At 29.1% G+C, this 13785-nt stretch overlaps 2 protein-coding genes across 5 annotated transcripts in view; one reads left to right on the top strand and one right to left on the bottom strand.

The window, feature by feature from the left end:
• On the bottom strand, positions 1-9878 carry LOC142327356 (putative serine/threonine-protein kinase DDB_G0280133). Of its 2 annotated transcripts, none has more exons than XM_075370330.1 (3): positions 9754-9878; positions 6507-6869; positions 1-890 (listed from the first exon to the last, which is right to left on the bottom strand). In XM_075370330.1, the coding sequence occupies exons 2-3, from the start codon at positions 6842-6844 to the stop codon at positions 179-181; spliced, it is 1050 nt and encodes a 349-aa protein (XP_075226445.1). In that variant the 5' UTR covers positions 6845-6869; positions 9754-9878; the 3' UTR covers positions 1-178. The 2 variants fall into 2 exon arrangements, with proteins under 2 accessions (XP_075226445.1, XP_075226444.1); XM_075370329.1 differs by having other exon boundaries at positions 9711-9865.
• A 2720-nt stretch (positions 9879-12598) lies between these two features.
• LOC142328407 (MYG1 protein-like) overlaps positions 12599-13785 on the top strand; it is a 68369-nt gene continuing 67182 nt past the window's right edge. For 2 of the 3 annotated variants that reach the window (XM_075372119.1, XM_075372114.1), the window contains exon 1: positions 12599-12993. Coding sequence is in view for 2 of the 3 variants with exons in the window: in XM_075372114.1 (XP_075228229.1) it covers positions 12894-12993 (100 nt within the window). In the remaining variant the exon portion in view is untranslated. The remainder of the gene's footprint in view (positions 12994-13785) is intronic. The other variant, XM_075372117.1, reaches the window with a different exon arrangement.

Below are 13785 nucleotides of genomic sequence, written 5' to 3'. Positions count from 1 at the left end.
TTTTTCTACAAACACATTTATTATTTGTATTAATACAACATATATAAATATTTACAAATTTACACAATAATAATAAAATTATCAGTTATTTTACTAATCTAGTGTAGAAATGATTTATAATAACAGTATTCAGGTATTTCAATGTTTTACTTCAATGTCAAAATTTTTACAAAAAAAATTACATGTTATCATCATCCTCACTATCTTTACTATGTTCATGGAGTAACACATATTCCCGAGAACTGTACGCAAACTTTAAAACATCTTTTTCAAAAAGTTCTACATACTTTTTTGGCTCTATTTTAACATTATTTACATAAGTGCCATTGGCTGATTCTAAGTCGATTATGTATGGACAAATCCTTTTACCTGATGTTCCATCAGTACGATCAAAAGGTACTAAACGATACTGTAAAACAGCATGCTGTTTTGAACAAGAAGGATGATCAACAGGCAAATCTGCAACTTTTCGATCACGACCAATTAAAAATGCACTTTGTCTGTGTATGTAAAGTGTAGGTAAACCTTCATCACCTTTAAATGGATAGAGACGCCATCTTCTTTTTGGTTTTCTTGCTTCTGGTGGCTCACTGTATTTTATAATGACACCGTTATATGTATTTGTTTCTTCAGCTAATTTTCCTGAAAGACCAAAATCCGGTTTAGCTTTATCAACCACTGGCTTTTTCTTATCTTGTCCTGCTGTTCTTTCATCATTCTGTTTACCCCAACGGGGTTCTTTTTCAATATCGCTAAACCGTTCCTTTTTAATTGGACGTTTGTCATTATTACCATTACTGAAGCGTTCCTGTTTCACTGGTAGAGCACCAAAACGTTCCTGTTTTATAGTACGTCTTTCATTATCCCAACTTTTACTTCTGCTTCTTCTCCTTAAGAAAAAAAAATTAAATACATTTTACAAAAAACAAGAACTAAAAATGATTAGTTAAATTTGCTGTTTTTGTCTATGATGGCTAATGAAAAAAAACTATAACAAAAATAGCAATTTGAAACTATTAACTTTTTAAATTAAGAACCAAATCACCCTGAATAAATATACCTTTTTCATTCACTCTTACTGCTGTTCTCATTCTGGCATCAGCTGTTTTATAATAAGTGACAGTTTTGTTTTGAGCTAGGCAAACCTTTATATTCAGAATGTTGCAAGTCTGTTGGATTTAATATCTATCAATTCATTTATTTAGTGCATCATTAATGAGCATTTTTGTGTCTGTTAATCTCAAAATGTTTAAAGTGTTAATGCACTGTTTTCCCGGGTTGTGTCGATGATGGATTTGTAATTTGCATCTATGAAAGAGCTAGTATGCTTTCAGAAGAATAGGACAACACTTCAATACACTTGAATCTTATGAAATATTTAAATATACAATAATGATAAACAAAATGAGTAAAATACTAAATAAATATACAAAAATAAAATAAAACTGTCAGCTGACATCACAGTGAGAACAGCAGCACACGCAACTGAAGATAGGCACAAAAGCAAATAAAAAATGTTGATGTAAGTTTTAAAATAAGCTATTACATTTGGTTCAGTTTGTAGTTAGGTTTTTACTTTAAATAATAATTATATACAGCAAGATAGTTTATAAAAACCAATACAGAGCTGTTGGGACTGTATCCAAATTTTAAGGTTTTTTTAACTCCACAGTATATTTTATTTACAAATAAATACAAACAGAAGAGGTTTTTATAAACTTCTAATATCATGGTGAGAATCTAATGTTAACATGAGAATTTTAATATTGTAAATTAGTACCAAGAGACAAAGATGTATAATTTTTTCCAAATTCATTCATATAGCAAACATTACGTAAAATTACCATAAAATCTGTTCTATTTGTACAACAATTATAATTAGTAAAAAAGTAAATCCCTAAATATTTATCAGTTATAATAATGTAAATGATCCTAGAACCACAGTATTAACATTAAAAAAGGTAAACAGCAATGAGAATGACAACTGAGATTTTTAAGGACATCAGTGCTTAAAATGATTATTGATAACTATCATTTAAAAACAAAGCCACAATGGTTGTAAGTGACCTAACATTTGATTAGTCATACTCAGAAACAGCACCACTACCTTCAAGCACATCCTGACCCCCGTAGCAGAAGACCATCCCTCTGTTCTAAGCCTTTATGAGCTTTACCAGCTTTTGACATATTCCAGTTTGCTTCAGTCAGGATGCCACCAATGTGAATGTCATGAGTGACATTCCAACTACAATTTAATGAACTCAAATAAACAAAATACATCTTACCGAGTCTTAAGTAAGACAAAGTACCTAACTAAACAAAGGAATTGAACCACCTACCCGTAAAAGGTAAAAGTGAGTTCAACATACAACATGAAACAATAACAACACAGTAACACTGAAAAAAAAAAACAAAGAACAAAAACAGAATACAAGAGAAATCCCCAAGCAGAGCTCTAAACCCCTCCCAGCAATTCTTTCCTTTGCTAAGTGCACTATAAAACTCTCCAGTACAACAAATACTACCCATCGAGTTGGTCTAGTGGTTAACGCGTCTTCCCAAATCAGCTGATTTGGAAAGTCGAGAGTTACAGCGTTCAAGTCCTAGTAAAGCCAGTTATTTTTACACGGATTTGAATACTAGATCGTGGATACCGGTGTTCTTTGATGGTTGGGTTTCAATTAACCACACATCTCAGGAATGGTCGAACTGAGAATGTACAAGACTACACTTCATTTACACTCATACATTTCATCCTCTGAAGAATTATCTAAACAGTAGTTACCGGAGGCTAAACAGGAAAAAGAGAGAGTACAACAAATACTAATGTAGACACTACAAAGTTATCAGTGAAATTGCTTTTTTCAGTAAACTAATTATAATACTTTATATTGATTTCCCTAATCAAATAAAAATCTGTCTTAAGAATATAATATAAGATAATATATATGTGAACAATATAAATAATATTATTGTATTTCTCTCACTCATTGTTAATCAGAAGGATTAGCCATATTAGTGAATACCATTACTTTGGAGAATGCAACTCTCATTTGTGTTTGTGCCACCCATACTTCTGACTGCTACCACAAGTATGTGCTCTTTGAAAATAACATATTAAAATGGACCTTTCTGTCCTGAAACAAAAATCTACCTGATTGACAGGAAAATAGAATTCTGATGTGGCGTTAAAGGTTTTTATGGAATAATTAATACTACTAGCTACTCTCTTTCAAGCAAAGCCAAAACAGAAATAATTTTAAAACATAATAAAACTGTGCCTATACAAATTTTGGTGGAGCCACCTATTTATTATCAAATGGAACAGCCATACTTCAGAAACAATTAATTCAATATCTAACTTAAAACAATTCAAAACAACTAGTAACAGTATTTTTAAGTATAAATAAAGAGGATTTTGTATGTCTTTATGCAACCAATTCATACACAAGTAAAGGTAATATCTGGGTCAATTATTTGGATAATATGGATCCAAAACTTTGTGATAATAAAACTGTTAATTTTATTAGCTCAAAGTTTTGAATGCTAATAAAATTGTTAATTTTATTAGCATTCATAAATAATTTTTTTGTGTGAAAAAGTCATATCTTCTTCTACAATCATTATCATTATGTTTCTTGTTAATGCTGTTTTGATCAGAATTCCTAAAAAAAAACAACAGATGTGGGAAAAAAACTTTGTAATAAATGTTTCTTCTTTTAAATCTACAGGATGGGCGGGAAGTCCCTTTACACTGTAATAAATCCACCTTTTGCAACGGGATTTATTCTTGAAATGTCACGTAGTAGGAGACCAAGCACTCAAGCCTGAGATGTGTTGTGGAGGCATAAATTCAATGACCACTGATGAAATCAATGTACAAACATTCTGCAGAGTTAAGTTCCAAGATCAACAATGTGAAAACATGTGCAGAAGGACTTGAAAGTTAAATATTTTTGTCCAGCCACAGATAAGTTGAATGACAATGACCCTGATCGATGTGTTTATGCATGTCAGTTAATACTTGAACACTTTCCGAGAGCAAACAATAAAAAGAACATCAAGTTCTCACACAGTGTGTAATTTATTGAAGCTCACATAACTGAAATGTTTTTTTCTGGGCGAAAGACAATCCTACACTTTTTTGAGGAAATCGAACACCATCCACCTCATGTTATGATTTGAGCTGGGAGAGCTGAACATCTCCTTGGTCCTTATTTTTTTGTTGGCGCAGTTAATGAACACAGTTATCTGAGAATGATTGATGAGTGGTTGCTTCCAGGATTAATGGTAAAAGGGATTGTTGACATCATTACATTTCAGCAAGACAGTGCTCCAGCACATTTTGCTTTGAATTGTGCAGACACCTCAATCAAATTTTTCCAAATAGCTGGATCGGACATGGGTCAGAAGAGATACCAGCTCTATGGCTTTGGCCAGCAAGAAGCCTTGACCTCACCATACCTGACAATTCACTCTGAAGTTTTGTAAAACAACAGATGTGAAAATGTATGGTCGGCCCTGAAATTTGAAATGGTCACCCCTGATACAGCTGTGCTCTGAAAGTGGTGAAACCCATACGGCTGTTTTAGATCCACAGAAGGTAAACTTCACCTATCCTAATAATTTCATAACTAGTGTAACGGGACTTCCCACCCACCTCATATTTTTATATCCTAATGTGTAATTGCCCAAACACAACTCTGCATTTAATTCAACATATTTTTTTACAAGATATTGTTCTAAAAAAACTTCTGGGCAAAAACTATCAATAGTATCTGCCATATTTTAAATAAATCAAAAACACTTTTTCAAATTTATCAATGACTCATAACACTAATCTTGTAAAAAGAATTGCAATATTATTTATTAACATATATATATATGTATTAGTTCATAATAACCTATGCACATCCATTCAATCAAATTCACTAATGTATTTTGTCTCATTTAGAAAGCGAGACATAAAATGCACATTTCAATATGTAAAGTAAATTAATGACAACAAAAAGAAGAAGAATATATGTTTATATTACTTATGTAATATACCTGTTAGCAAAATGGCCCACTGAATGAAAAAATACAAAATTTAGAAGCATTTTCTGGAAAATAATCTGATTATGGAAAGAAATGTGGCTTCTTTTTGCATGTTTTTTGTTTTTACCTTTTTTTTTTTTATTAGTTTTATTTATTTTATTATGGGTTTTAAAGTTTTTTATTTTATTCTTTTTTCCTGCACATCATTTATATTATGCAATTATTTATAAAATACTCCTGAAAGATTTCTTATATTTTTTTTTAATATTGATTTCCAGTAAATTCATCGATAGAAAAAATAAATGATAAATGAATTGTAAAATTACCTTTTGTAGGGAAAATAAATCTTTCACAGCTGAAATTAATGAACAAACAACTGAAATGATACTGACTGATTGCTTTAATTAACGAAGTGGTAGTTCATTTTACATATGGAAATAGGAACAGCCATTACCAATTCAAGATATTTTCTTGAAAATCTGTTACTAACATTATGGCTTTTATATTTTGTCTAATTTCTGAGTCAGGGCATCAATATGAATCTTCGATGGATAAGGATTACATAGTTTTCCAAGAAAGACAAAAAATAGATGATAAAGTTTCAAAAAACATAAAAATCACTACAATCAGATCAGCAGAACTCTAGAAAGAAGCATGTTTTAATAGAAACACATCATCATCATAATCAGTTGCAATTGAAACAATCTTTTAAAATGAGCTGTAGCCTGTTCATCACATGTTCATTACTAAAATTTACTTTAACTGTAATCAATGATAATGTATGTGTAAAATGCATTTTTAAAACAATTTTTATCATATTTATTTTAAAAACAAGGAATTTTAATAATGTTTAGAATGTGTTCACATAATGGTTATAATTATACAGATTAAATAATTTTTATTACAATTATTTATATATGCAAATACACACAATTGATAAATGTTTTCATCGATAAGCGTTCTAGCAGCAGTCATTTAAACTGATTTACTGCTAGCATATTTTCGGTTACTGTTATGAGCTCTCTTATAATGTTATCCTACTTCTTCTGATTTTTTTTTTTTTTTAATTTAAAGATTAAAAGAAAATGAGGACTAAAGAAGATGAGAAAAAATTGTGATAAATCAAGTAATTTAAAACAATACTATAAAAAAAATTAAAACAATAAATAAAAAATGATAATTCAAGAATTTTCAGAGATGCTTCCATGAAAAAGGAGAAACATCAAAGCTGTAAAACCTAAGAACTTAGTTTCAATGTCATTCATTAGAATCTTTCTGACAGAACAGAGGATAAATTCTTTAATAACTAGAACTAAAATGAAAATCGACATTAGATACAAAAAGAAAAGTGATGAAAAATTTATCATAAAATTACACAACTCTTAACATAGAAGATCTACTCTAAAAGTATTCTCTTTCATTAATAAATCATTTAAGAAAGCTTAGTTAAAAAAAAAATGTTCACAAACCTTTGATAACGCTCATCATCAGTCACTGGCTCATCTTTAATTTTAATACCAAAAACAAGTTCATTTTTAAAATTTTTGTCCTTTTTATTAATATATTTCTTGTTAATTGAAGTGCTTTCTTCATCTGAGCCATTATCACTGCTGTAACTACAACTTTCTTCACTGCTATGTTTTCTTTTTTTACTTTCACTTTTACGTAAATGCTGATTTTTACGTCCATGCCTATCATCATACACATTCTTTTTTACATATTTATCCCTTTTCAGTTCATCTGATGAACTCGAAGTATGTCTTTCTCTTTTATACTTATTATGGCTTGAATCAATTTTGTTCTTCATTATTTAACAATTATATAAATAATTTCTGAAAATAAAAGAATAAATTAGTAACACAATGAGCATATTTGAAATGTCTTACATAGCTAAAAAAAAAATAATATTCTAAAAAAATAAAATTAATCATTAAATAGATAAATGAAAATTTTCACTGCTTAAATATATATGCAACTATGAAAAATTGAATCTGGACACATCCAGCAATGTTCTATGCTGACGTAACAGCTAATAGATACAATTAGTGGCAAGTTATTATTATCTACTGAATCAAATAATTTACTGTAACATTAGCACCCAACTTTGTAAGATGACTTGATTCTTTAATTTTACAAAAATTGAAACCAACAGTTAGTTTAACTCTCATTCATACACCATTTTTTAGAAAAAGAAAAAATTATTTATTACAGCACAGAATCATTAATCATATTTACTGTCATTTCTTAATTAAATTTTACTCATTAATTTGGCAATGCTTCTTTTATCTTCAGTATAATAAACCACTACTTAAACAAAAATTATTTAACTGAGTACAGTTCCTTTAATAATTCATATTAAAGTCAATGCATAAAACAACTCAATGTTTCATCATAGACTATGTTTTATATATATATATATATATATAAAACATCCATTACATTATTTTATACTGGTGTTAAATGTAAAGATTAATTTTTTCTTTTGTAATTTAAATATACATGTACATGTATTACACACATTAATATTTTTCAAAAATTACGAATAATTTGTAGGACTAACTAAAAGCATATATTAAGAAACGTAATCAGCTCTTAAATACTCTTATTATATGCACAATCTTCTTAAAATACTGAGACTAACAAGTATTTCTAGAAGAAACTAGTATTGTTGAGATTGTTTAGGTGAGGTATTAAGTATTTCATCTTAATATGTGTATTTTATGATATTTTGTCAGTAAATTTCAGAAATTGTTTTTTTGTTATTTTTGTATATTTTGTGTAAAATTCCGTTTCTGGAGGGTAATTTGTAAAGACTGACTTTTTTTTGTAAATGTTACTCATATCTCTGTTATACTACTATACTATTCTCTATTATACTATTCATACATTTGAGAAGCTGATTTGTTTTATATTTTCCTTTATTATGTTTAATCAAATGTTGATATTCTATATAAATAGAAATTATTCTTCACATTTAATATTTTGTGAACTGTCAAAATGTTTTGTCTCAACACTAATGAAGTAAAGATTCTGATGTTGTATGTGTGCTTTTATGATTACATTGGAATTAAATATAAATAGAAAATTTGTTTTTTCTACTAAAGCTCTTAAAAGGAACTGACACAGCCAAGTTAATGTGCAGGGTCCCAGATAATAAAATAGGAATAACACAGTGGAATCTTACTGTTAAAATTAATAATCAGACACAATAGGATCTAAAAACTATTTTTAATCAAAGAATCTCACTTCTTACACAACATACTCATAAGCTAACACTGTACTGAATAAATCAACAGAACAAAATCTAGAACATTAATGGCAAACATACCCACTAGACTAGTAAAGTAACATACTTTAAAACACAATCAATTCACACTAGGTAACAAAAACATGTAATACTAATAATAAATATTGCCCAACATTCATACTAAAACTGTCAACATTTCCAGGAAAAAAACATTACACTATTTCTTTCAATACTAGAAACAAAATACACAATGATAAACATAACCCAAAGATACTGTATACTTCTGGTTAAGGTAAGATTAATTAATAGTTAATATTAAATGACCACATTTAATAGAGGGCTCAATACACCAGATTAACATTTTACTACAAGCAGGAAGAACACATACAGACACTACACTAATCAACTAATAGAAACTACAAGTCAAAGAAAAATACTGACAAGATTCCAATTCGCATATACATCATAAAACCAAACTCAAACATAAAATTTATTTAGATATAAATTTATGAATATGTTAATTTGAAAAAAAAATATATATATATCCAACAAATAACACATTGTACATCAAATACAGTTTTTGATTATACACTGACATTTCCTAACTGCTTCAAGATTACTACTAACAACTCACAATCTTCAACCAATAAACCAATAATAAAGGAGTTGCACAATAGCTCATTAAATATTTTCATTTAGCACATTACTTCAGAGTGGTTTTTAAGTTAAAATAGCACACTGGAAATAAATTAGTGATGGTAACACCTAATGTATATATGTAGGTCACTTCTAAGTAAATCTACAATAAATAGTTAAGTAGTTTGTAAATACTTCAAATTAGGCACATTTTACTTCAGCCCCCTGCATTACTACAAAAGCAGAATTTGAGTGCAACTTCCAAATTGATGAGTCTAATTTTAAAAAACTTATGCTATTTGGTTCTTTTATGAATTGCATTACCAAAATTTATCTAAATTGATTAACCTTGTAAAGTTTTATTACTGTCAAAATAAGTAAATTGCCTAAAATTCATTAAAATGAAGAATTTCAATGATATTATCAATCAAAGAATTTGAATATATATTTTTTAACCCGTTTAAAACAATACATTTAACTTAAAATATAATTAAAATTTAAAAAAAACAGAACATGAAATGGATGCAATCTTATCCAGTTTAATGTTTTGAACCATTTTTTTTTTTTTTTGTTTGGGAAAATTAAAAATAGTTGTAATTTTAACAACACTGTACAATTAACAACCAAAAGGAATTAATAAAAAAACATTTGAACTTAAATGAACATTATATATTCACTTTCCTAACACTTCAAAATAACAGACAAAAAAATGTAATCATTAACCATATGTAACAACACATTAGTAAACAAAGAAAAGTGTACTATTACATGAATATAAACTGATGTATACCTGATAAAAATAAAAAATTATTATATACGAATGGACACTTAACTAGAAAAACAGAACAACGTCCTGACTTGTAGGTTAGAGACTCACAACGTATAAAATATCGTTTCCACTCAGTGCTTTTGTTGCTGTTCTTCTGTAATTATTGTAATAAATATTAATGTTGCCAGCCCTGTTCCAACCTCACCAATGTAACCTATATAATATATAACATTAATCTATTACTAATATTACTAATGTATAATATTAAAAATGTTATATATATATATATATATATATATATATATATATATATATATATATAAGATAAGCTAAAATATATAAGTTGAAGTAAATAATAAACTAAAGAACTTATCAGAGAAATCATTATTTTGCAATTATAAAGTAATAATATCAATGTGATATGCAAGAGAGACCTACATAATAATAAAATAATGAACTAATCCTTGTGTCACGAAACGGTGCAGCAGACATAAGTATGAATTCTCAGCATGTACGAGTTATATCTCAGTAATTTAGGCTTAATTATTGTTTTACGCGTACAATAATGTACTGTAAGCTACCACTTCTCTGGCGCCGTGGCATGCCGATGATAAGCAATTAAATATTTTGTTGAATTTTTGTTATTGATGTTTAATAACGAAAAGAAATTATGTTATCGTTATTAAGCATCATTTAAATGGTTATTTGTTATAGTCCTAGAGTCAAGGAAGGAATATTCTGACATTCACCTCCCCGTGGTAGAGAGGAGGCAACGTTTTGTTCTTAAAACGGCTAACGAATGGAGGGACCGAGTGACACCCGAAATAAGGAGTCTAATCCCTAGCAAGTGCCAGTGGCTACCTAGGAGGGCAGACGAGTGAGTAAGGGAAGGGAACTCTTGTCCTAGGAGGTAGAAATACCTTCTAAAGGCGGATGAGCTAAATAGCCAACGGCATAGACTTCGCAAGACTGCGGGAATCCAGCGGATTAAAGATCTACGAATATCCCGAATTACAGCAAATATGATTGAATTTTTTTCAGTTAAATTTCTCGAAGATGCTCAGGATCAAGGATTTTGGAGACTTGCAGCCAACCAGTCATAGGATTGAATACTAAAGAGAGAGAGAACATCATTTGTAATAATACATACAATTATTCAGTTCAATGAAAGAAAGTATTCCATTCTACTATCGTGTTACTCCATACGGTACCATACAGTTTTAGAATTATTTTTATAACAGCTTTATTCAGTCTTATTTTCATTATTTTTAATCTACTCTGTATTTTTGTGTCAATCAGGTTTTAACAGAGTCATTCTGTCGTGAAACATGAACCAGGAAAATTCTTAAGTAGCTCCGAAAAAAAAAATCAGAAACGTATATATAACTTTAAAACAAGATAACCCTGAAATTGCAGTCAGGGACTGCAATCAATAACACGTTTTAAAACGTGTTGAGTTTTTAATGTTGATTATTGTGGCAGAGTGATAGTCTCGGTCTTTCATCCGGAGGTCGCAGATTCGAATCCTGCTCAGGCTTGGCATTTTTCGCACGCTACAAAAAATTCATTATCATCTATCAGTAACTGTAAGTGGGTATAATTCTATTGTTGATGCTCTATAAATAAATACATTATTGTTGGTATACAATTCTTGAGCATCATTTGAATTACTTACCTGGTCTACTTTATTCTTAAATTTGTTTTGGGCTTTCATCCAAAATCCGCCCGCTATCCACCCGCTAAGTAAAGATATTATTTCATGGCACAGGGAATATTCAAGGGAAATCAAGCGACTTTGTGAAGAGGGTACGACAATTTAATATATAGATGAAACTTGAGTTAATAGGGGACATGTATGGGAAAATGCATGGGTGGATAAAAAAAATAATAAAGAGCGCAAAAGACGCTTCGTATCAAAGGTTTGTGAACTGGATGAAAATTCCGGCTGGTAAAGGTAAACGATTAATAGTAACGCACGTAGGAAGTGAAAATTGTTTTTTAAACGGTATGTTATTTGAATCCAGATCTTCCCAAAGAGTATCACTATGAAAGGAATAGTGACAATTTTATGCAGTGGTTTAAAAAAATTGTCGAAATTTTTGCTGAAGGATCTGTAATGGATAATGCACTGTATCATTGCCGGAATAGTGGAAAAATTCCAAACGCTTCGATCCGAAAATCGGAAATTACTGAATAGTTAAAATCGAAGAAAATCGCGTAACCGAAAACATGTTAAAAGTATAACTGATAAGATTAGTAAAGTCAGTTAAACAAAGATATATTCTTTATAAAATAGATGAGAAACCAAAATTAAAAAAAAAAAAAAATGTTATGTTGCGTCTTCTTCCGTACCATTACAATTTTAACCCGATAGAATTGATGTGGGTACAAGTCAGAAGCTACACTAAGTAATAACACAACATTTAAATTAAATGACGAAAATATTTGTTGATAGAGTAGATACAAATGCTTGGAAAAATTGTATTCAACGTGTAATTAAAGAAGAAAAAAGCGTCGGAAACTGGCAGCTTGTGTGAAGATATTGTGAAAAATTTGGGAAACTATGACAATAGTTTAACAGACACCAGCTTGTCGGGTATTGAAGAAATACATTCACTCAACAAATATCTTTTTCTGTTTTATTTGATGAAATTTTAATACACCGCTAAGATACTTTTTTAAAATATGTGTTGTTTTTTTTAAGATAATTTTTTTTTTTTATACATTTATCATAATTTTCTTTTTTTGTATTACAAATTATTTTTATAATTTTTTTGTTAAAGAGAAGTTTTCTCAGATGAATTGTGCTAAATTAAATGAAATTAGATTCATCATACTCTTTAATTTGTTTGGTGCACGCTTTCGCGAAACAATATTGTAAGATCACTCATGAAAAAAGTACCGATATCTTATTATATCGATATCTGGAGAATTCGATGTTCAGTTCATTTAGTGGCGCGCTTAGAGTAGTAAATGCTGTATTATAATTTTGTGTTAGTATTCAACTCGATGTGTTACAATAGATTTCAAAATGATTTTCCATTGAGCACATGATGTATATTTGTGCAGAAGTATTTCTCTGTTTCATTGACACAATATTTTTTGTTGTATTGGTCTAGGTTATGAAAGGTTCACCATAATTTGCCTTGATAAATATTCTTTTTTCTTACATAGTTGGACAAGTTTTGAGATTTGTTAGCTGTAATGAGGCCAATATATACTTTACCGCTTCCATTTACAGTAGTATCAAAATTACGAGACGAAGGATATTTATTTTGTGATGATATCTTTGATGGAAAAAAGTGTAAGTAAATTTAAAACTATAAAAAGTAAATGTAAACTATATGGCCGTTTAATCTAATTTATTTATTATAACAATAAGTTTTGTTCAGGTTAGAATCCAATATGAACATGAAAGTAATTGAAAAACTTCGAAATGTGAAGAAACCGGTAAATTATATGCATTTAACAACACACAATATCCTTTGCAAGATTTTCATGCCTGATCCTGATGTAAGGAGGTTTTATTAAAAAGTAATATATGTGCTGTAAATTTAGTTTGTTTTATAAGTAGTGAATATGTAAAAGAAATATGCAAACGATATTGAACATTATACTGGGAGTTTTCAGTTTAATTTTATTTACACCAAAATTATGTGGTTTATTACTTCAGAAATTCTTAACATTGTTTATGTCTTTCCTGTCTAAAATAGGCTATGGAATATAGTTTTGGTTTTTAATTCAACTTTCTTCCAAATTAATAGAACTATTTCATCCAAAAATCTTTTGAAGCTAATTATTAGCACTTTCTTCATTTGTAATACAATTGACAATTTTTTCAGAAACTATATTGAAGAAGGTCCTTATACTGAGCTCCAAAGAATTTTTAAAATAAAAAGATCTATTAATCTGAAAGTGATTCATCATGTAATAATTGTAAGGAATAGTAATGTTTCCCCCATGTTAAATGAAGAATACTAATGTTGAAAAATTGTTTTTAAGAACATTCCTGCTTGCATAGTTTAAAAAATTAATAATATTCACTTGTCCAGCCTGGTATAGGGTTTGGCACGTTTGTAAAAAGAAATTAGGTGTC

This window comes from Lycorma delicatula, chromosome 7, assembly GCF_047948215.1.
Source record: "Lycorma delicatula isolate Av1 chromosome 7, ASM4794821v1, whole genome shotgun sequence".
NCBI lineage: Eukaryota > Metazoa > Arthropoda > Insecta > Hemiptera > Fulgoridae > Lycorma > Lycorma delicatula.
This window is presented reverse-complemented; position numbering and strand designations above follow the sequence as displayed.

Bases quoted from the DNA above. Each gene is read 5' to 3' on its own strand.
- LOC142327356 (XM_075370330.1), bottom strand. From the start codon at position 6,844: ATGAAGAACAAAATTGATTCAAGCCATAATAAGTATAAAAGAGAAAGA. The intron at 891-6,506 runs GTTTGTGAACAT...TTTTTTCTTAAG, and splicing joins GATGATGAGCGTTATCAAAG to GAGAAGAAGCAGAAGTAAAA.